Consider the following 26,033-nt stretch of genomic DNA (forward strand, 5'->3'; position numbering starts at 1 on the left):
GATCAAAAATTACTACTTTTCATTGAATTCTCTCAACTGTAGCCACAGTAGAGTCGATATTACAGACACGAAACTTACCCCGTATCTCTTTCACTTTCTCTATTTTTACTTGCAGATCACTAAAAGTCAAGGAATTCCTGAGAATTTTCAGCACAGAATCAAATCAATCGATCTGTATCGAGCGAACCGAGAAATGCCCGTTTAATCTGAAACTACACGCTTCGCTATAGAGTGCTTAGAATAAACGGAGTCTTATGCAATTTTATATCTTTGCGTACTCAGTTAAAGAAATGGAATGAAAATAGCAGTTTGTTTCGTCTAAATATCTCAAGTACCGTGCTCTAAATATTTTACATATTTATACATGTTATACATAGAGCATTTCACTTTTAAATTCCATAAAGAACTCACAGACATGCTTAGTCTAATTACAAACGTAATTAGAATGAAAAACAAGCTTTACAGCCGGAAACCTTCGATTCCCACGGTAATCCGGCGCGCGCGTTAGCCGCGATTTACCTAGCGCGTAAGGATGGCTGATCGGTCGTTGAGCAATTTTCGGAGTGTTCCACGGTGGAAAGAACGACGGCTATTCTACGGAGAGAGGGTCGGAAAGGTAGAGGGGTGATCATCGGTGTTACACCTTGATGCAAAGGAAGAAAGAGGGACGGAGAAAGGCGCGAGGAGAATAGTAGTCGCGAACTGTGCCGTGCGAGTCAACACGCTCCAGTCACCGATCGGATGTACGAGAAGCCGGTCGTACAAGAGTATCACAAATCGAACTCACTTTGCACAAGTGTCTTTCGCCTTTTCGTTCCTAGTGTCTGACCGCGATCTAGACCAGGTGTAACCGTAACATATAAGTGCGTGACGTTCGATCAGTGAAGTGTGTTACGATCCCTTGCGGCGGATCATGTGATGACAAGGAGGAACTGCGACGAGCTACGTCGACCTGGTACGTTCATTCGCGAGCCTTCTGCGACCTCGTCTGCAATCTACGAACGCACAGTGTTCTGGAACGCGACATTTCGTCGCTAGAATTCAATTTTCCAATTTTAACATTTTTAAAGAAAAAAGATGCTTTTCTATTAGCTGACAATACGAAACTTCCAAATGCAGCGACAATTTCCATGTCTCTGATGTTGTCGCGTTTTGATGAATCGTTTGACGAGTCGTTCAACAGATAGTGAGAGATTTTTCTGACGAAGAAATGCTTCGTTTGTGAAGATTGGGCGATTTTATCCGAGGCTGAGTTCGAAGGTGACAGAATCGTGCGATAGTTAATTTTGTGAAGAGAGATATTTGATTAGGGGATGATTTGGAGGATTGTTCCGACAGAGAAAATGGAGTAGAATTGTCGCTCGCTTTAAAAGAGGAAATTGTAAAATAGAAGAGATTTCTGATCTTTAGAGACGTTTTAAGTCAAAAAATTAGATCATATCAAATTTAATTCTAACTTTTAGATGGTTTAATGGTTCCATTTATAATTTTGATTTCAACAACTATGTAGACTGTTGAATAATAAAGAAACAGATGTTGTCTTATTGTGATCTAGTGAATTATATTGAAAAGGTTTATCATTAGGAAGGTTTTGTTAAGCCAGATAATGGGATCGTGTGAAATGTTAATTACAACAGGCAGTAAGTTTATGGATTATAAATATGACATTTGTTATTTTAGTGAATTGTATTAGTTTAGTGTGTTATTGTATGAAATATAATTTACTGACGAAAATTGTTGCAAGGAAATTTTAATGAGTCACTAATAATTAGATTAGATAGAATTTAGTAAAATTAAGAAATAATAATACCCTGTACAATATATTGATTTTGACAGCGTGATAGATTCACAGTAGAAAACGTTTGTAAGCCGACATAGGAAGTATGCCATGTTTGAAATGATCTGAAGAAGTTATTCAGCTGTAAGATTTGATTTTGTGATATAATAAATGAGATAGGAAACGAATTTTTTTCGAATTAGAAATCTACATTCGGAAAATGTTTCCTGCGATCTAATATAAATTTTTAATGAACTGTATCAAGAAAGAAAATGTACAATTGAATCTTTAGAAAATTAAACAGGGATACCGTTATGATCAGAGGATTTTATTTGATCGAGAGATCCTATAAGATTTCAATTTTCAGATACGTTGTAACTTTAAAGATGAGAGGCATTTATTATATTATTTAGAGAAAGTTTGTCATGAATTTTTATGAAAATAATTTACCTTCAAAATCTTCAAGGGAAGAGATAACACAACCGTAGATAATTGATAAATGTCTAAGCTAAGTAACAAGATCGCGTGAGATATTCGAGATATAGCAGGTTTGCTGATCGAAGAAAGTTTCTTAAATCGAGGAAAGATCTTTATCGAGTTTAAAAAACAAGATTTATTGTTGGTGGATCCTCGGTAATGGAAAAGGTAATTTAAGAATAGTGGATTTGGTTCTGGTACAATTTTCCTTATAATTTGGTGAAAGGTCTGTATAAATTATTCTGCGAAAGATACGTATCTATGTATGAATAATTTATTATAGTTCGACAATAAACTACGCGAAATGACTTGAAACGTAATTGCTTCGACCATTGGACAATCTTCTTTTTTTGTCATAATTTAGTGAAAAATATACGTATGCTATTCTTAGAAGAATCCTTAATTGCGTATAAATCATCTTCTTTAACTTAACAATGAGATTATATGTAAAAATGATTTGAAGTATAATTTGAACGACTTTTCGTCTAATTAGATGGAAGATCTGTGTAAAATATTTTAGACCTGATTTGCACTTGTACGTAAATCATTTTCTACGCGTGATAAATAGTCCTAATAAATTTGCGAAGCTGGTTTCTTTTTCGTACTTTACTGAAAAAGTTACATGAATATGTGAAAGATGATTATAATGAAAATCTTACTCTTTCAATGGAAATTTCCGTACAACTTTTTATTAAACTTCATTTCAATGTTGCTCCTAAATTTCGAACTTTTATGAAAGTTACGTTTGAATTAATATTTATCTCCATAACATTTTTCGAAATTAAATAATAATATATTGGGATATATATTTTATCGTGCAAAATTTATTTATTTTTTAAGATAATAATATACTAAACTACATATTTTATCACGCAACATTTACTTACTTCTTAAAACATGAAGATCGGAAATACAGGTTGTCGAATAAATAATGTGCTTTTTTCTTTTGAATTAATACAAAAATTAAAAAATTAATACAAAAATGTTCTACTGCTTAAAGGTATCTTACAAACTTTTAATCAAACATTGCAATTGCTAAAATTCTTACAACGGATCGATTTTTCCTAAAAATTATAAAACTCAATCTATAATCTAAGTGGCTAATAAGTTATTATAGTGGTTGATGCGACTGTAAAGAATCGATTAAAAAAGTTACAACAACCCAATTTAAGAAAAGCAATAAAATAACGTAACAATTTTCAAATTCATGTAATTTAATGCAGAAGTACTAATCAGAGTTATAAAATAATTTATACCAATCTAATGTTATATTACAAACACTCCCGTATATATTATAAACAATTCCAATTCTCTGTGCAGAAAGCATTCGAAATTTGTAGGCACCTGTTATGAACATAGTATGTATGTTGTGCGAAACATTATGAAATTTCATTAGCACTGTTATGAAACTCGACTATCATGACTATATTGGTAGAGTTTGAAACAATTCTGGGAATATACATATACATGTACATAGAAATGACAAGATATTTAGTACGAGTACAACATTATATCTCGCAGAGAGCTCAAAACTACTTATTCTATTATAATGCTTAATTACTTTTATAGGCCTAAGATGGCTAATCGAGCTGTATACTAATTGTTATACTAAATATATGCTTCCAATATGTGTAAATATCTTGTAACTTGCTTATACGCGTTTTCAGTCTGCTTTAGTCGTATCTTATTGCAGTCTTAATAAAATTTCAAAGTGTCTTATATAAGACACACCATATGGACATAGTTTTCTACGGTAAGTGTTCAAATACTTTCGCGTACCACTGTATATTATTACCACAGATCGATCAAAGTATCCCAACACTTGTAAGCTTATAAGCTAATTTTAATACACAATGGGAAACTTCCTTTTTTGTTTCGATTTCAATTTCTCTTTGTCAGAGCCTCGATCCAATCTCACCAAATATTCCACTGCATTCCGTGCAAATAATTACACCGCAATTACGTACGAGCATTTCGCATTCAAATTAATGCAACGACTCAATCCAATAGTGGATTGTGCCATCCGTCAGCATTGAGCAAAACAAGCGCATAGCTAACAATGTACATAACTGTAAAGCTGTGCGTTTACGTGTGAAAGTTCTTGTTCGCGCCGTCCGATGATATTATGGCGACGAACAGGTGAAAAACCACTATTCTGTTGACCGATTCATATTCCATCGCTTGTAATAATTGCACCATTTAGCAGCGAGGCCTCGTTGCGTGCTTGCTCGCAACTCATCGTGCTTGCGCCGAGGATCCTTTTCCGGTCAGAAATTTACGGTACACGCTGCCGCCGGTTTCGTCTACCGTGAAATATCCATCGTGGAACAACGTCGTTCAACGACGCAATGTTTTCTAAAATTTTACGAATGAATTTACGCCTGTATTATGCCAAAAGCGTTAAGTAGGTTGGAAATAGTTAATTGGTTAATTAATCACGTAAAATACGGAAGTCTGGTTGTGGGCGAGTTGTGTGAATAGAGAATATTTAAGTGTTACCTGGTTGATAGCAAAATTAGTTTGTAAGAGAGAGTTGTTCGACGGATACGGACCACGTAAATTGTTCGCTTTTATTATTGAATATCAGACATTTAACAGCATATGCGTGCAATAAATAAGAACACGGTAATTGAATAAATAAAGGAGTAGTGAACATTGATATAAACACAACAAAAATTGCATCTTGCGTTTAGTCCTGTATATATGTTCAAAAATTCAATATTATGACTAGTCGTATTTTATTGCATCTAAATATCAATTAACAACGAGATTTTCAAAATCATACGCAAACTATTTTATCGAGTACAGAATAAATTCAGAACTCGAAAAACTACAAAGATATAATATATTAAGATAGTATATATATTATACATATATACATACATATATATATATATATATAAAATTTTTATTTTAATGCAAACTTTAATATATTAACAACAACTGCTATAGTAATAAATAGTGTCACGGCTGATGAAAATTCTTTCTAAACAAAAATTACAACTATCATATCATGTACAATAAAGTGCAATATTGTTAAAATTTTCTAACAATTTTCGTTAATAATCATTAAATTCATCTTCTTTTTCTCCTTCTTCTACGTCTACGTTTTACGTTGCATCGACTGCGAGGTTATTAGTCTAACTAGTGACGATGTTGTATATATTTGTTTCCTCAAAGTAGCGCATTGTATTCGTTATTAAATTTCTTGGATATTTTATCAAATTTCGTTATTCTTTATTACTATGCAGATAAAAGGAAAAAGTGAAAAAATAATATTTCAAATAGACTGGGATTAGTAAAATCATATACGTATTTTCAAGAATCGAATAAATAAGTTCCAAAATCGTACACGTAATCCATTTACATGGAAACCGATGAATTGAATAAAAAAATTAACGAATATTTCTAATTTCATCTCTTCCTTCGTCTATGGAAGAAGGTCGAATTCATGTTACTTCAAGGTCGCTGCACATGACGAAGTATAGAATTTTTCCGGGTTGATCGTCTTAACTGTACTTGATTTACAGACATTGAGCACTGCGTGGTATTTTTCTTAGCCAACAAACGTAAGAGGATCGGTTTACGATGCGTTTCAGGTAACAGCGACGCCGAGTTTATTGAGCTACCGCCAGAGACGATGTTGAAAAACGAAAGGACGCGTTCCATTGCGTTTTATTAAGTAATATCACGCAATATCGTTGTTTCGCTTGCCGAGAAAGTTTTCCAGCTTGTCTCAATTATTCTTTATCTATCTTTTATTAAAATACGAGTCATCTCATTAAAGAAGCTTTAGCCCTATTGTTGCCTTTGAATTTTTATATTTCATTTCTCTGCCATCTCACGCCTTCATTTTGACAAGACAAGAAGACATTTAGCGCTAACCTTATCAGACCCGATCAAACCGATTTCAAAATTTAATTTAAAATTGTACGTTCATTGTTATTTCTTTTGTTCATTTAACTTTACGTAAATTTTTATATTAAGAAAAATTGAGAAACTGATGACGTAAGAATTCAGATAACGTAAGAATTTACATAAAGTTAGATGGAAAAAAGAAACCGCAGTGAACGTACAATTTTAGATTAAATATCGAATATTGGTATTAATGGTGTAAACAAATTTCTGACAAAAATTTGTAATAAAAAATCATGCGGGACGATTATTTTATCCTTTCGTTAACCTTATAAATATCTAACGAAATACGGTTGGTTTAAAAATGATTCGATTACATTATAATTTGTATCTATAGCAATGATCATGGAGTAGCAAACATAAAATAAGAAAATAATGATAACAGTGACTGCATTGACATTCCATCGACTGCAAGATTATTAGCGACTAATTTAGGTTGAACAACGTACGTTTATTAAATGATAACATTATCATATTAATTGTTAATATCATTTATTTTTATTACAATAAGACTTACTATCTGATACGATCTTCGATCATTAATTGTACACTCTGTTTTAAATTTAAATGGCATTACATATGTACATTACTTGCATGTGAACACGATATATTAGTTTTAATAAATTTATATTGATTTATATTTATATTAATTAATAATTTATATTATATTCTTATGTATATATCTTATCTTAGTTTTTAAAACTCTTAGACTTCAGTCTTGTACTTTTAAATATATGTAATATGATTCTTATATTATTTTGTATATCTTATAATATCTTATCCCTAAATATCTTTCATTTGTCTTACTCTTGTAATTCTTTAAGTTTTCCTTAAGCAGAATAATTATGATTCTAAAAATATTTCTACTTTTTTGAGCAAAAGGCATTGAACTTCACGCGTACTTGGCTTTATAATGATATTACAAATAACAAAATATAAAAGTAAAAATAATGTAGTATCGGAAAAGGATGGGATTAGGATAATTTAGATTTGTAAAATTCTCCTAATACTATTTATTAAGATAAATAAAAATAACAAGGATTAATTGGACAGAGAACGATAAATGTTCAACTTGAACTAAAACACAAAAGTCTTATTCCGCTCAAATCACTCTCTATAACTCTCGTCTTCGGCATCCGCACTCGCACGCTCTCGATTCTCAACCCATACTGCGCGCCTTTTGCGTTCGTTCTCGCCTGCGTCTTAACTGACATTGTCTTTAGCGTCTCTTTTGTTTTTTTCCCCGCCCTATAGCGCACGTGTCCCGAAAACGCTACGTGGCCAGGGTCACGTAGGCCTTTTAGACGAAACTGTTCAGTTGAAAAGATCGACGATACATTGCTGTACCCAACGACACCGCGGTTCTCGCAACATTGTATACGGTTCGGCCGATATCTTAGGCCTTTTGTCCATGATACTACACTCGGCCATTCCTGACAAATCACATCTGCCCTCAGATGTGCTCATCACTGTTCTCACTATCATCACTAACACCAACGTTCCACCACTTCATGTGGTCGGCTGCAGTGGAAGTCGTGCGCGGTCCCTCGTGTTCGCCTTCTCGTTGCACTACGTAGCGGTCATTTCGCAGGACTTTCACCACACGGTACGGCCCAAGGAACTTTGAATGCAGCTTTAACCCAGGACCGCCTTGCGTCCTCTCGATCGCCACCAGATCTCCTGTTTTGTAGATTGTCGCCTTCTTGCGTCTCTTGTTGAACGCCCTTCGCCGACAAGAGGTCGCGTTGATAGCTCGTCTTCGCACTACCTCAAATTCTCTTGCAGCCGCCTTATTCTTGCTTTTGTTTCGCTTCGTAGAATTCGCGACAGAATTTGTTTGTACAACTCTACAATTCGCGCGATGCTCGATGCATCCTACAAAAACTTGATCGCAACCGTCCGTATCGTTTCCACCCGACGCTACTGCGGTTATGTTCGCCGCAACCGATTCATCTAACGAAATTTTGTTCATTACGACGGTATCCTTGAGACAAGCACTCGTGGGAACTGCAACTGCCTGCTTATGTTGCACGTTCTCAACACGAGATAGATCCACTTCACGCGTTTCTGTCTCTATGTCTACTTTAAGGACCTCTGGAAACCCATCGGAATTCTCATTTTTTATTCTATGAATGGAGATATCTCCCCTCTTCATGCTTATCTCGACGGTATCCAAGAAGTCTGTACCTATCAACAACGAGTGTTGCATCGCAGTGTTCGGAACTACGTGTATCGTTATATGATACAATTCACCGTCTATAATAATATCTGTCGGAAATTTGCCGAGCGTAAAATTTCTCTTAGACCCGATACTGTGAAACTCGATAATTTCCCGAATTAATTTGGGCGCTCCAATTTTGGCATGCTGATCCGCCCGCATCAGGGTTAATTCGCTACCGGTATCTATCAACGCGCTCAGTTCGCAATTTCCGATCTTCACGTCTTTACCACGCTTCGTCGGTAACAATCGAAACACACTACCAACCTCTTTAATGGACTCGCTCAGATTGTCGCACTTCGATGCGATGTGTCCGTACTCTTTACACTTGAAACATTTAGGTCCCTTCGACCTGTTCGGGCACTCTGCACACACATGTTCTTCATCACCGCAGTTGTAGCAACGCGTCTTTCTCGCACTTCCACCTTGACTGGGACTGTTGTTTCTCTCAACTCTGGCCGGCTTCGCAACCGACTTCGTCCTTCGGCTCTTCTGCTCCTCGTACGCGATTAGCCTCTTCCTTAGCTCCTTGATGGATGCAGCACCATACAGCATAGATTTATGGACCTCTTCGTCTATTATCCCGTCTATGATGTACTCTACTTTGACTTCTTCCTCTATATCGGCATGACTGGCTATTTCCAGCATGCGATACATGTAGGCCAAGCACGCCTCGTCGCTTTTCTTTCTCGTCCCACTAAGCTTTTGGTGTACTTGCCTACTGTTGGACTTTCTGGAGAACTCTCTGATTAGTCCCTTCTTCAGCTCATGCCAAGTCCTGGCATGGCACTCGAAGCTTGCGAATATTTTCGCCGATCCCCTCAGCAGCTTCCTCGCGTAGACTGCCTTCTGACCGTCGGACCACATACACGTGTCCGCGACTTCTTCGAATGATTCGAACCATCGCTCCACGTTTTCACCTTTGTCACCGCTAAACAATTCTAGTGCGTCTTCGACATCTTTAAAGCTTAATACCGAGACGGTGCATGCCTTTTGGCGATATTCATCGCGGTCCGAGCACATCGCTCGCGTACCTCTCTTATGTTTTATTACCTCTTTCCTATCTTCTTCATCGTCACTTTCGTCGTCGCTTTCTTCTTCCGACGATACGTTGTCTCCTTCCAGGGCCGCCTGTAGCCGTGCGCGTAGTTCAGATTTTCTCCCTGTGACCTTTAACCCCAAGCTAGCGAGGCGCGCTCTCAACTCCTTCGTCCTCAGCTTCTCGAGGTCTTCGTCTCCATCCTGATCGCGCTCAGCTCTCTGCCCGCTCCTTAGGTTTCGCTGATTTACCGATTCCTTCGAAGTTGATTGACCAGCCTTATACGCTCGGTTCAGCCTGGCCATCAGCACTGACTTCGAGCCTGATATCGGCAGATTCAGACTTGCGAGCTTATTTCTTAGCTCCTCCAGCGTCGAAACCTCTTCAGTCGAAAACTGTTCCTCTTCACAATTTGCCATTTTCAACTCTTTTTTTTTCAGCACAATTAGTTCCGTTAAACGTGTCGTTCTCTGTCTGGTTTCAATCCCGGACGAGCCCCCAATTTGTAGTATCGGAAAAGGATGGGATTAGGATAATTTAGATTTGTAAAATTCTCCTAATACTATTTATTAAGATAAATAAAAATAACAAGGATTAATTGGACAGAGAACGATAAATGTTCAACTTGAACTAAAACACAAAAGTCTTATTCCGCTCAAATCACTCTCTATAACTCTCGTCTTCGGCATCCGCACTCGCACGCTCTCGATTCTCAACCCATACTGCGCGCCTTTTGCGTTCGTTCTCGCCTGCGTCTTAACTGACATTGTCTTTAGCGTCTCTTTTGTTTTTTTCCCCGCCCTATAGCGCACGTGTCCCGAAAACGCTACGTGGCCAGGGTCACGTAGGCCTTTTAGACGAAACTGTTCAGTTGAAAAGATCGACGATACATTGCTGTACCCAACGACACCGCGGTTCTCGCAACATTGTATACGGTTCGGCCGATATCTTAGGCCTTTTGTCCATGATACTACAATAATGAAAATAATACATTATCAAAGTAAATAAAACAAATATATTCTTTGTTAGAAATGAGATTAGGAGATCGTTTAAAAAAATTTTGTGATTGTTAATTCATTCGTAGATAAGTTATTTTAATTGACTCAAATGTTGAGAATGTTTGCATGTAAGTTAAAAATGAAATAGAAATATTTGACTAACTTTTTTTACAACTAAATACGAAAATAACTCTAATTATTACCAGCGAATACAAAGATTAAAATAATCTATCTAATGTATTAAAAATAAAATTGGAATATTGAAGAAACAAATTTTTTTCTCCGCTATATATGATTCTAGAATCATCTACTTTGCAGCAATTATTTCGTTGAAACATGAATTATTAATTTTATAAATAGCGAGTTAATAGTGCAAGAGAAATATCTGAAAGATCTTTGAAGTTCTAATTAAGTTCTATTAAAGTTCTAATAAAGAAGAGACAGAAAAATTTATATTTTAAAACTAAATTTTGAAAAAGAGGTAAAACAATTGGATATTTCAAATTAGACTAAAAAGATTAGGCTAGTATGACTAAAACTAATTCTTAATGTGTATATATATATAATATAATATTATAATATATAATATATAATATAATATATAATATATATAATATATATATAATATAATGTGTATATATATATATAATATAATCAATTCTTCGTGTGTATATATATATAACTAGTTTCATTGTTCCAGATCTATGAGAATTACCGATTCTAGAATTAACAAATTCTTGGAATGAAATTATTTTAGTTGTTTTAAAAAAATTGCTTAGATAAACTAGAGGACGTTTCTAGCAGCTGCCACGATATTTTTCCTCGTATAGGAAAATTAACCGAATATTCTGGTTATCTAATGATGAGATTTTATTTCTATAAATCTTCTTAACATTGAATATACGTGGTATATAAAACAAATTTACTCTTCCGTAATAATTGTTAACTGACAATAGGATAAAATTTAATAAGTAATATTAGTTCGTCAAATCCAAACTTCAAATAAAAGATATTTCATATACAGCAACTTAATATTTTATATTAAAGTTCTTTTTAAATAGCAACTTAATGAAAATGCATTTATCATGTTTTTTTTTAATGTTCTTCATACAAACGTATTTATTTTGTTATACACTCTATATGTTTAGTTCTTATAATTTTCTGTATACGAGATCATTTCTCCTTGCTGATGGAAACTAAATTGATTTCACTATCTCGTTCTTTGCTGTTTTACGCTGAAAGTATATTTCAATAAAATACTACGCCGTGATATAACTAACTCTCGGTAGAAATCGAACGTTCCTCTTACCGCAACTTCGATACTGTCGAATGATTATCAATACAGTTGTTGCTTGCTTAATTTACAGATCATTGGAATTCAACGGAGTGTGTTAACCGGATCAGCGACCTCGGCGTCTATTGACCTTTACCTAATCGCACAATACAAAGTGTCGCTTCGAACCAAAACCAATCAGAAAAAGCGACGATTCCTCCCAAAAATGTTATTTTAATCCTAACTCTTATACAATTTATAATAAATGCTTATTAAAATAAAACTAACAACATAGTAACAGAAATATAGTAGCTGTTCCTAGATTGTTTTAAACAAATATACGAGATATAAAAGATTAAACAAAATAGGAATATTTTATACAAGCACGAAGAAAGATAATAGAAGAAAGAAAAAGAAAAAAAGAGAGAGTTAAATAAAAAAGGAAGCTCATGAGAGACAAGAGCAAATAACTAAACGTTCCTGGAACGCTGCATGGTAAAGAAACAGGAAGGAACAGGTGTGTATAGTGATGCATTAAAACGCCTCTAACGGGAGAAAGAAGAAGAAGCATGGAGAACGCGACGATTGCACTTGATTCGACGGTTAGAAGTCAGGATTCGAGTAATTCGAAGGACTCGAAGGAGTCGTGCGCATCGGATTTGAAGCCGGAGAGTTGTTTGGAGTCGAAGCACTCGAAGGAGATCCTCATCTCTGAGAAACAGCAACGACAACATCAACCACGAACACAGCAACATCCGGATGATCGACAGAAACTGAGGAGTACGGAGCCTAAAGATGATTCGAATCTTCTGATGTTCACTTCTTGCGGACAGTTGTTACTTGGTAAGTCTATTTTTGACACATTTATGGATAATTATTTCAAACATTATTTCATATTTCATATATGGTTGAAATACACAGGCTCAAAACAATATTCGCACACCTATAGACACGTTTAAGATTATATATGTGTGTGTTACTATACTTATACGTGCTATACGAAACATTTTGAATTTTTAATTAGTATTGGCTATAAATGGCAAACTCGCTTATCATGATTATATTTATAAAATTTGAAACAAATCTGGGAATATATATATGACAATTAAATGATATTTTTTAATATGTTGCCGAGGTCATCACCTCGCGTAGTTTTGTAAAGGTTTCATATAGTTGCGGGTCACCGCTTATTAAAAAGTTATTATCAAAAAAAGTTTGTTTTAAACTTATTTTGTATTTTGATATTGTAGTATCAATAAGTAAAAGGATAGGAGAAGGATCGATTTCCACCTCCAAAAAATGTCTAATTTGACCTAACCCAAATCTAATTTTAAGTTAATTCGAAATGAGTTTAAATTAGATCTGGGTTAAATCTAGATTACCTGGGTTACCTGGGAAAAAAGGTCTGGGTTATTCACGCTCTGTTAAATATAAATGATACGCGGAAAATTACGTACTTTTTTTGATAATAAACTTTTTTTGATAATAACCTTTTAATAATTAGCGATCCCCATCTTAACAACATGTCAAAACGTTATCGACATCGGAAGTCGCTTCCTGTTTGTGAGTACCCAAGTTATATTTCACAGAGACCACAAAAGTATTTAAACGTTCAATAACATTATCCATTATATTAATAAGCGTCAATATTCAGCGGGACCATATTTAATACTTGCTTAAGATAGTTTCATGTTGTATACTAAGTTTTTACTAAATGCATGTTCACGATAAATATCTTATAACTCCTATGTACATTTCTAGATTGATTTAAAATTTATTCGATATAATACTGTTAGTGGCATCTTATAATGTTAATGACTTTCAACATACAATATGAACATAACAGTCGTTTGCGATAAACGTTCAAATACTTTTGTGAAAGCGTATAATTATTCTGAATAGAGTACTAATGTATTATAAACGTAGTTTTACTTTTAAAGATTTATTAGTATATCAATGTTTATTTGAAGAATATGATAAATTTTCAGAAGGCACACTTTTGTGATTGATATCAGAAAGTAATTATTGGAATTATTGAATTCTGTGATAACAAAATAGATTGGAAAATTTGTTCAATGATATCAAACATATAATTAGTATCATATCAAATTGATATTGATTATTTCATCTTATTTTACTTTCTGATTATTACTCGAAACAATAATCTGAAAGCTGTTCTATAACAATCTATAAAATCTTCAAGGTACAAGAGATGTATCTTTAAATCCTATATTGTAGAAAAGAACAGAAATAAAACTCGTTATAGTATATACAACTAATTGAATTATATATAAGCATTTCTATACGATATATCATATATTTTATGCATAGCAATTTTTAAAATGATACCAGTAAAAAATTTTACCAAAGGATTGTGCAACGTAAGTGACATACGAATAAGATATTAGAGACAAATAATCAAGTGGCGCGTGTATTTGAGAGGTGTATTTGATACCCACTACAATAGAATTAACGTTTGAATATAATTTTTTATACATATATTATTTCGATAATTATTCCAAGACTTCTTAAATGAATAATAAAATTAAGTAGATAATAAATTTAATAAACATGTTATTCAGTACTGTTAGATTATCATTAAAGAGAAGCTTCTTACTTTCTACAAAAATGTTAAATTTCCTTCGCTGTGTTATATGCAAATTTTACATTAGAAAACTAAATGTTTAATTTTATCAGCAATAAAGTAGTAACTTTTTCTTTTATCAACAGCTCAATCTCAAGTTCTCAAATAAATTCCTGCAATTATTAGCCATTTAGACAAGATAATATTGCTTAGAAAGTTAATTAGACGTTTGTAAATAATGTTAACATCAAAATTTATTTAAAAAACGAATAATTAATTCAATATTACATACAATATATCATAAAATAAAATACAATCAGTAATTTTTTTTAACAAATCTAATTTTCAACAATGACGCATTATTTGTGCATTATTTACACACTTGGATAATAACAAGATAACTTTGATAGTCGAAAATCGATTAAAATCTGAATGACTGGAAGAACCTGTTTCATCGCAATTAATCCAATTATGTAATAACATTACAAATTCACAGCAAACGTGTTTGCCAGCCGTTTCAATATCAACAAATAGCGAATTCCAGATTAATTAAGCGTGATCCTTAATAGCGATCAGTTATTTAATTTCATGTAAATACACATATAAGTACAGGTTCATTTGTTTCTCATCATCCTTGATGATATAATAATCCATATTGATTGCTATGAAATGAGGAAAAAAGATATCTCGATCGAAAAGTCGGAATATTTTAATGACTGAAAGCAAATAGAGAAAAAGAGAGAGAGAGAAGAAAAGAGAGAAAGAGAATCAAAAACAAAATTATAGAAATGCAGTACAAAATACAGTTATAAAATTAGTTTAGTTTTTAGTTTAATGATGCTACTTAATTTTTAGTTTAATGATACATATTTATATCACTCAATTAGGGAATTATTTGCTGGAAAATCTAGTTTTCAAAATCGTTCATATCACAGAAATTACACCAGAAATGCTGTAACGTACTAAATATGCTATTCCTTTACAATTAATACTTTATTTTGCAAATATCAAACACGGTAATTATTTTAAGTAGTTTATCTTTATTAGGAGGAATATTTCAAAATGTCTTTCAATCAGATTAATTAATTTTTGAAGTTTCAAATGTTAATATAACCAACCTGTGGGAAAAATGAATAAATAATTTATAAAAAGAACAAAGTAATCTTCATACAGGCGGATAATTTTTAACAAGCAATTCTTATTCGTCAGCAGCATTTATTATCTTAATAATTATTGTTACAAACAGATATTATAATATTTATTTCTTCCTTATGTAATTCTGTACTTATTTAAATATGAACAATTTATGACATACAATCACAAAAGTATTTTTATCAAGTCTGGGACTTTGGTTATCCGAATTGATCACGATATGCTGTCGAATCGAATTTTTCAGAAATATTATCCATTCCATATATTTCATCATTTTTTCTTATCTTAAATAAGAGGCAGAAGGTCATTTAGTTTGAACTATTTTATAAATATTAGTATTAAGGAGCACCAAAGCTTTCGAATACCAATGAAATAATTTCTTTAACATTCTGTTCTTGTTTTTCAATTTTTCTTGCAAGAGCCCACCTTTAAATTTTTGATTACTTGATGTTCTGATCATTGACTCCATAATAGCATTAGAAAACATTTACTTACGATAAGAAAGCAAAAATATTTTTGAAATTATCATATAGTACATAAACAAGTAACTCGAACATGCTATGATGCGGTTTCCACTTTCGCGTAGTATCTTGATTGGTTTGGATTTCTATATATGAAAAATACACGAATTTCCATTGACCGGCCGAGCATACATTTCTCCAAACTGCATAGAAATCGGCGTAAAAGTGAAAACATTTCACTTAGAAAGTCATACTTGTGTAACTCTTTCCGCGGGTTTGCAAACCGTAGAGAATTGCAGCGCTGCAATTCATTGTTATTCGATGTTCTCTGGCGACATTTTAATGAATATAATTATTTCAATGTTCGTGTGTACTCTGTTATTTGTATAGAAGACAAAAGTGAATTTCATTGTAGAAAAAGAGAGTTCTTAAACCAATTTCATATATTTTAAGAAGACACTCATTTTATCTTCCACATTGCATTGTGAATCGTAATTGATTTAAGAATGTTTCAAAAAGTTGATTACTACGTTTTAGAAGGATCAAGTTCTAAAATGAGAATAAACGAAGATAACCATGTATATGCATAATTCTTTGCAATAGAAGGTTTCCTAAACTTTTCAAATATCGTAATAGTATAGACTTATTTCTAATTTTGAATACTACGTTTAAAATTTTACACATTTAAAAAATTAAAGAAAATTTTTTTCTTTAATTTACCTTTAAAATCAGGGTATCTCATATACTTCGTGTTTTTAATCGGTATCTTAAATTTATGTAATTGTAATCTTATACTTATATAACCCTGTATATGATTTACATTTATATATTAAAACTTGATTGAATCATATTTTAATTGTTATCATGCTAAAACACATAATAATATAAATCGATTTTAATGTTTCTCAGGTGTAGTCCTCGTAGTATTCGGTATCCTGGTGCTGGTCCATGGCGCTGCGTTAGGCGGTTCCGGTGCAGGACTGTGGGCAGGTGTGGGTGCCCTTGTCGCAGGAGCGTTGGGTGTTGTCGCGACGCTCGCAACATCGTCGAGCAAGACAAATTCCAGCTTTTCCACGGCTCACCTTGCAGCGAGCCTCGTTGCCCTTGCCCTTTCGAATATGGCTGCAATTACGGCCTTGACTGCTATCGTCAGAGACTCGCAGAGGACACCGGAAGTGACCTTGCTCACTGTTCCGGTACGTATTGTCTGTACTTTCACCGGTACCCTCCTTTCCTATTTCCTTTTTTCTGCTGAACATTACCCTATTATTGCCGCACTACTGAAATGTTAATTACTATTTTTCTACGTTACTTCTGTTCTCTTTTCCTTCAATTAAATTCTTAATTATTTAATAATCCATACAATTATTTATATAGTAAATAACAAGTATTGAAGTAATGATCAAATAAATGTTGGTGAGGACATACATATTTTTATTGAAAACTTTCAATAATTATGCTGAACTATAGATGATATAATTATAACAATATCTTGTATTATGATTTGAATTATAAGATAACATTCATTGAAGATATATCATGTAAGCCAAATCTCACATTATTGTCAGGACAATGCTAAATTAAATTTCATCCAGATAAAAGTTGTATATATTTAAAAATGCTTTTTCATTAAACTAAAATTTATCTATCAAAATAGCTTCACCTTAGATAAGGTATTCAATGCTTTGTTATATGAATTAAATGTTTTTTTAAAAAGTATTACGAATATTAAAAAAATTGCCTAAAATTGTCTCCACCAGAAGAATTTTATCGAGCTAAAAATTCTGGTTATTACAAAACTGTTTTTTATTCCATCTCTTTCAGTCAGTACCTACTTTATTTATACTACGCATAATTTAGGTTTATTTCAAACATAATATATACATACTTTAAAAAATTAATTGACATCGCATCTCTATTCGTGGAGATGATTCTGATTCATTATAAAAAATTTATATTTGTATTATACTATTCGTAACCTCCATGCAGAGGCCGGTTTTATGCAAAGGTAAAAGAAAATGTAGAATAAAATTTGTTCATCCGAGGATCAGTTTTCGAGAAAATCGAGTTTCAAAAATTGTCAAATATAAAGAAGCACCTCATGCTCGCTTGTATATGTATATTATTCGGCTGGACTCTGTATATATTTCCAGATCTCTCCCAAACTGTACCAACGTGACCATAAGAGTCCAGTCTCATAACAGTATTAATGAAGTTTCAAAATGTTTCCTATAACACACATACTATGTACATCTTTTCATGAAAGGTATCTACAAGTAATCAGATACTTTATAATCCTGTGTACATTTTCAAGTACCTATACTAATGTAATGCTTACATTACATACATTTGCAAATAGGTAAAATATTATCTAATTAATAAATTCTTCTTAGTCATAAATTAGCACAGCTTATCAAATTGGTGATTAACAGTACATGTTATTAATTTCCACGTTACTGCGCCAAGAAATTGGAATTTTTCAAGCTAATAAGTAAGCGGAAATGGATAATTACGTTCCCATTTCGTTGGTTTACACGCGACTATCTTTCATGTAACATATCGCATCTTCAGTGATAACATTTCAACTCCTCGAGTTGCATCAGCAATCGCCGTAGATATATATTATAACGCGAAGGTATCAATTACGATCAATCATTAGTGAAGCGATAAGTATAATTCAATGCCCGAGGGAGATTCTGTTGGCGCGTGCCTATTGCGCGAAGCTACTACGAAGTTAACGGTGACTTCATCAGCAAATTATTACCGTGATGTCGTTGAATACAGCTCTATGAACGAGAAGCAGGTTTTGTAAGGATCGATAAAAATTTCTCACGTCGATAGAGAAGCTTGTGTAGAGGTTAACATAGCATAGATCATCTTACTTTATACTTTCTTTTCTTCTATTTTCTATTGAAGCATACTATCAGTCGTAATTATTATATTAGAACGACGTGGCTAGTCGATGGACATTTTTTAAGAACCTGCTGGGAGAAGGATCCGTAAAACGAAATGGTGAATTGAGTTTTAGTTCTAGTTTTTAATATTACCTATGTTTCAATTGATAATTATAACGGCTCTTAAAGAACTTTATTCTTCTTATATTTACAAAAGGGATAAAAATTTATTTTAGAGAAATAACGAGTTATAGATTCCATTTGTCACATTTCAGGAGATAGTGTTACACAGTCAACTTCCAAATTGCACAATTTTTTTAGAGTTTCCTCTATAGAAATAGAAGACTTGATTACTAGTTTTTAACAGTGCTTCAATCTTTTGACACTTCTTTACAATCTCTATGTACAAATCTTTGTCATCGTACTTGGCTAAATACATCATAGCACAAAGGAAATCAGAGCTAAGCATCTGCTTCAATATACTGGCTGGTTTGTCCATCAATTCCGTTGGTTGTGGCGTCAATGGATTGTTTTGTGGCATTTTTGTCAAAGTATGCAAATAACACTGTAACAACTAACGTACTATGGATAATACTGCAGCAGCCAAAAGGTCCTCCTCTGGTTTACTACGGCACGTTGTTCCTACTTGAATAGGCTCTAAAAATTCTAGAGAAATTTTCTTTTCTTACAGTAAAGTAGATCTGTGTAATGAAATTTGGCAGAATCCATTTTTAAAATATGATAAGTCACATTTTCCATTTGGTACAGGCAGTTCTAAAGTTATAGAGCTCGATACGTTGTCAATTGATCTCACGTTGCCAAGATTGTTGTTTTACTTAATTTTAAAAGTACATCCATTTCTCTACCCTTTTTATGATTCTAAAAATAATATGGCTCATCATAATATTTAAATTACAGGTACCTTAATAATTGTATCTTTAGCTTCTAAAAAACTCTCATCAATTGTATCTTTGAATCTATATAACAGATTCGTCGCACGTTTAGCTGTTTTATTTTATGTGTACTTATCATGTTTTCTCCTATGATTTTCATATACTGAATTTTATTAACTTTCTTTTACTTAATAAATTTTATATGTACAATAATCCAATTATGTAACTTGAAATTACACTCGATATCTGTATATTTACCATAGACCTGTAGACACCTTTTCTGGTTGATATTCGAATATAAATTTTGATATGAATTTAAAACCCATACAGTTTCTACGTTAAAATAACATTCATTGTATATATTGACAATTGCGAGGAATCTTTACTTAGCTTTTATTATAGAAATGAAGGAAAGTATAAAATGTGGTTCAAAATAAAGTATTGTTTGAAATAGTTATGAACGGTACTGTATATGAGATACGTGATTGCATAAGTTACATATAAGTTGATAAAGTTTATTATAGCAATATAGTATAATGTCTGTATCAGATTTGGACAAATTTTATTTAGAATAAAAATAGAGAATGACAATTTCAAATAATGAGTTATTTCAATCATTTAATTTGTTATTTTATATATTTTTTATATAGTTTATGATTTTTGTATTATTATAAGAAATTATTTAGTAGAAATAACTTTGTTTTATGTGAAAATTAAATAAAATCATTTTGAAGTATAATATATTTTATTTTGACTCATTTATCTTTCAAATAATATAATATGAAATTTTACACACTATGTTCTGGATATTTTGGGGTTATAAATAATAGAACTAGATCATTTTGAAACGTAGCACCATTTTGTTCCACAGTTGTTTAATTTCAATTACCATTGAATAATGTAAGCTGTATAAGAAACACTGTGAAGAAACTCCTCTGTAATAGTATCGGAAATTACATGAGAAATTATTTGGGGAACCGTTTTTTCAGATGAGAAATAAAACAAAAAATGCATTTCGTTTAATAATCAAGTAACGAAATAATTGTACAAATAAACTAACGCATGATTTCAAAATAACTTCAAAAAGAAAATAAAAGAATGTCCAAAGATCTAATTGAATAAATCAAAGATAAATTAATATTTAATTAATCACCTTTTTAATATTTTATTGAAATAATACCCAACTCTGATAACTCCGGTAACCCAACATAAGAAAATAAAAATTAATGACTGATTAAATTAGTTGTAAATCTGTCTCACAGAAAAATAGAAAAGTCAGAAAACGTTATATTGTACAAGCCGACATCAAAAAGGTATGAAGATCTACTTTTAAGGCACGAGATGCCTCATTCTACGAAGAGTGGCGAAAAAAATCTTTATAACCATATTTTGACGATCTCAAAACGATACTTTTCTCATTTAAAGCTTACCGTCAGTATCGTCTATAGTTTAATAGTTTACTTTGTCGCTGCTCGCTATTTAAAAAAACTTATTAGGAATTTTTTAAAAGTACCATAGAGGTATAAAGAATTTCATTTCTCGAAGGGTTTTGAAGGCCTAATGATGTGGAAATTATAAAAATTTCATTAAATGAACAAAACACATACCTTGTACCCCTTCATTTTCTATAAAGTTTTTTAAAACGTTTTATTTTTAATAAGATACTCTTTCATTTCTATTAAAATAGAACTTTTTGATGATTACGTTGTTTAATAAGTAAATTAATTTTGTGGCTGTGTAATTTTTGGTATACTTCGTATTGAAATACGAACCATATAAACTATGAATCTCGGAGATGCATAACATTATGAATGAAAATGAGGTGTGGACTTTCTTATTTTACGCTTCGTTTCGTTTTAATAAAGGCGACATATCTTCATGTGCGTGTTACATTCGTAAATTCTGCTTTATGATACTCAATTTTATGAATATGAATGTAGTAACAGTTTTACGCGTATATAACACATAACTGTAGTACGTGTATATATAAAAACATAATTTTCACTATTTAAAATTTGATTGCTTCTAATCAGAAAAATCATAATTATTAACAGTTTCGTAGTCATAATTCGACCCCCTAAATAATAATATTATAGACACCTCGTAATTAATATTTTATATAACACTATATATAAATATCACAAAACTTACGCAATTAACTGGAATGATTAATTTTGCCCTTTAAAAATGTTAAAACGTCGAATTCATCCAAGTCGTGTATGGCCATATTACTTTCTCATTTTCATCATTTCTTCGTTACTTTATTTGTAAAATTCCAAAAACTTGACATTAGTGTTGAATATCTCACAAGATAGTTATCTATCGATCACAACGCTATAGTATCTTTGTACAATGTATAGATAATTATAGATATACATGTAAGTGTTTATAAAAAGCTTTGCAACTAGCTAACGCATATGCACCGTTTCATTTGCAAAAAAGCATAATTCCAGAAAAATAGATTTCGAAAAATGTCATTTCGGAGCTGTACTCAAAAATTGTTGATCGATCGTACAGAAAAATTCTTAAAGTGAAAACAGAAAGGGACTAACATAGCAAACGTTATATTGTATTTAATACTTAAGCTTGTAGTGCAATGACAATGGTTGATCGATTCATATACTAATTAGTAAGCAATGTCGGTGGCCCAAATTCCTGACCGATCGTTTTCTCATTCATCGGTCGAGTTTCGGCGTCGCAAACCAACCAGAACAGGGCTTGAAACCGTTGGAACCGTTTGATCGCCGGAGAAAGTTTCCAATGCCAAGGCTAAAACGCGGTCAGGGCATACACCATCGTAAAATTTCACAAAATTGCTTCGCCTTTAGACCCCGATAGAACGCGCCTCTTCCGGTCAATGATCTATTACGAAATACATTTTTCGAGATGCAGTAACCTGGATTTTAAAGAATTCCGCGAGGGAATCGATGAATCAGAACTGTACTGTTTTAAAGATTAGCTAACCGTTATAATGTAATAGGAATCTAAAGAAGTTTCGTACTTTAAATAGTTTCGTATTTGATAGGTTTTTATTTTCCAATGTGTACATCGGTATATCTTTTCCTGTTTCTTTCAAGAATTTGATGCAGTTTATATGTGAAAACTACAAGTAAAAAGCGTGATATTTTATTGCGAGAAAGAATTGTTTATTATACTTAATGATACAAAATATTTCAAATTCATAAAATTTTAGAAGATTGAACGATGGAAAGAAATGGTAATGAGAAAAATATCGAGGAAATTCCTGGAACTAAATTGGCTGAAAAGATATATGAAAGCCTGAGATGAAAACCATGATAATCCACATTATCTATCATTCATGGAAGAGTAATTTAAAAATACACTGTCAAACAATTCTACATGAAAATTATACTTTCATTTTATTTTGGAATTAAATGTGCGTCTTTGCTTTTTGGATAGTTAAAAAATATTAATAACGTTATTTTATGTGCACTATTATTCATTAAGTTAATCTGATAAATATACTAATATTACTCGTTCCTTACAAATTACTGTGTTTTTTGTCATCTATTTTTGAGAGATCTATATCTTTGAATCTGTCAAGTTATTCCCTTCGTCAACTGTTTCATACTAAAATATTTCTTAAAAAAAAATTACAGAATCTTTTCATGTTTTATATGAACTGTATAGTTTTATATTATTCTCCTATTCGACATTTATACCTTGAATTTAATATTTTGAAAACGATCACTGTTACTAAATTTGTTAATTCATACATATCAGCAATTATTGACCTATTCAATTACTATTCTTCTATAAATTGTCGGTTATTATTTGTGGAGCTCAGTGGAAAGGTAGACATTTCTATTGTAAAAACTTGTTCGTAAAAAGTTAAACTTTGATAACATGTATGTGTGTATTCGTAGAGATCAAAGACGTACTATTTTAAGAATTCATAAATTCTTAGAGTGGATAATTAATAGAGTGGATTACAGAATTAATGATGGATTGAAGATGTACAATCACAAAGATTCATAGATTCCTTGAGCTTGAGAAACTTTTTAGAAAGGAGAAAATTGCAAAAGTAATGATTGATCGAAGGATTTATAAATCTTTGGATTTAACTTGAGTTTAAACGGCACTGGAAGAGAGGATTGTCGAAATAATGATGAATTCGAAGTACACCGTTTTAAGGATGCATAAATCCTTATAAGAGGATTTGAATCCAGAAAATTCTTCACGAAAGCAGGATTATAAAAATAACAATGGATTGAAAGATTTATCAATCTTGGTAATTTAATTCGAATCTATACAAATCTTTACATCGAAATGTGAAAAGGTGAATTACAGAATTAATCATGGATCGAAAGTATGTTATGTTACGAAAGTTAAGAAAGTTTGTGTTGATTTCAAAAATGGTAATTTGAAAGATAAATACACTTATCCTTTCTAGTAAAATGATCGAAATATGGTAATAAAAGAATAGTATTAATATTAAACGATAAGAGTTTTGTGATAATAATTTTGTAAAATAATGTTAAAAATGTTGTAGCTTGCATATAAATTGTTATATGTTTGTTGGGTATGTATTTAACTTACTAATACTAGTATAACAGTACTAATATGAATTTTCAGTAAAACTAATAAATTTAGGGGCAATGTAAATTCTGTAAATGTTATTCAAAGTGTAAATATTAAATAAGAAGGTTTTAACTCTTTTATAAAATAAACACTTTTGGGAATAGAAAATACTCGAAGATCCACATTGTCTTAAATTTAAAAAATTCTTTGAATAGAAAATCATTGATTCTTAAAATAATAATGTAAAAAGAAATCTAAAAAGAATAATAAAATAAATAGAAAACTTTCTTTAGTTTAGACATTTTAACGTGGTTATTAGCGACGACAATATTAACAGAAAGGAATTTATTATTATTAGGATATTATAGTTAAATATCGCTAACAATGACGTGCCTTTCAGGAAGAAGAAAACGTTTGAAACTTGACTTTTACCATAGAGATTTCCACCTAAAGCTCCTTTGATCTGGTATTTGTTACGAGAGTAATTGTATTTAAGACAATTTATGGAACATGTGTTTGTTGGTAATTTGACAATTACAGATATCATACGTTGGTTAGTGTTTGATTTTGACGAATTAGATTTTGAGATTAGATATGCATGTACAAGTTTAGTCTGGCCAATTCTAAGTCTGTTTAATACAACTTCATGTCGATGATCGAGGTTTCTTGTTAAAAAATTCTTCGTTGATTTCGACTGCATACGAGGTTGCAGAGTTTGTCTATTTCATTCATTCGATGATTCAAATTAAACAGTTCCAGTTGAATTGAAGATTTTTCAAATATTTTTGTTAAAGATAAGGTAGGCACGTCCTTTGCTTGAATATTCATCTATGCAAAAATAACTCTGTTTCACCTTCATTAATTACGGAGTGATTTGTTTCCAATATATCAAATACGATGTCATCAGATCTGCTATACTTGATAAATGTGATAGCATCCCTGTTATCGGTGAGAATGTTGTAATTTTTTCTTGGTTAATTATAAGAAGTTGAATTGCTACTAATTCTGCTGATTTAATGCTTGTTAGGTAATATAAATTTGAATATATCATCTCCATAGACGATAGCACATTCCGATCCTGTTTTAGAAAGTGAGCTATCAATATACTTGTATGGATTCTGGATATTTATTTAGCAAGGGTTACTGCCTTGAATAATTCAGCATTTGTATTCGATTTGGAATAAGTTTCGAGATCGGAATTTGTCGAAACATGTTTGAGTGACCAAGGAGAAATTTTGGAGAATCTATACTAATAAATTTAAGTAAATTTAACACCCAATAATCGAATTCCATGTTATTTGCATAATATCGTAAAAAAATTTGTCAAATATTCTTACTGGACAAATTGTAAAGTGTCTCGGAGATGCAAAAAAGGGATATTATTTATACGTATCTAATTTTTTGTGTTTAATTAATTTGTCGCTGTTAATGTTAAACGAGTCTCAAATGTAACGTTGTTGGGTCAAAGTAAATAGACTTTGACGAATATAAATTGCTATAGTTTCGTTCAACCGCTTGACAAGAGAAAGTCTTCCGAAGTAGGTACCTTGTACCTGCATATTTATCTTTACTTTTCAGTCGAGGAAGTACCAGCTTGCCATTCTTCTACAGTAACGTACCTCGTTAATTATTCCAAATATTTCATACGTCTTTATACCTTTTTGTAACCCACCTTTTTTTACCAAAAGATTTTTAAAAATCAGTTAAACCTTACACTTTTATCAGACGAAAAAAATTGAAACTTACTGTTTATATCATGATATAACAATATTCAAGTTAATACATTAAGTTACATCATATTTTTCTGTGA

At 32.0% G+C, this 26,033-nt stretch overlaps 1 protein-coding gene across 3 annotated transcripts in view; it reads left to right on the forward strand.

Moving 5' to 3' along the window:
- The first annotated feature begins 680 nt into the window (after nucleotides 1-680).
- Nucleotides 681-26,033, forward strand: part of LOC126917843 (uncharacterized) — a 33,575-nt gene continuing 8,222 nt past the window's right edge. For 2 of the 3 annotated variants that reach the window (XM_050725201.1, XM_050725210.1), the window contains exons 1-3: nucleotides 683-955; nucleotides 11,792-12,540; nucleotides 16,804-17,090. In XM_050725201.1, the coding sequence (XP_050581158.1) occupies nucleotides 12,267-12,540; nucleotides 16,804-17,090 (561 nt within the window). In that variant the 5' untranslated portion in view covers nucleotides 683-955; nucleotides 11,792-12,266. Of the gene's footprint in view, nucleotides 956-11,791; nucleotides 12,541-16,803; nucleotides 17,091-26,033 lie in introns of all 3 variants that reach the window. The other variant, XM_050725192.1, reaches the window with a different exon arrangement.

The sequence above is a fragment of the Bombus affinis genome, chromosome 1, assembly GCF_024516045.1.
Source record: "Bombus affinis isolate iyBomAffi1 chromosome 1, iyBomAffi1.2, whole genome shotgun sequence".
In the NCBI taxonomy this organism is placed as follows: Eukaryota; Metazoa; Arthropoda; class Insecta; order Hymenoptera; family Apidae; genus Bombus; species Bombus affinis.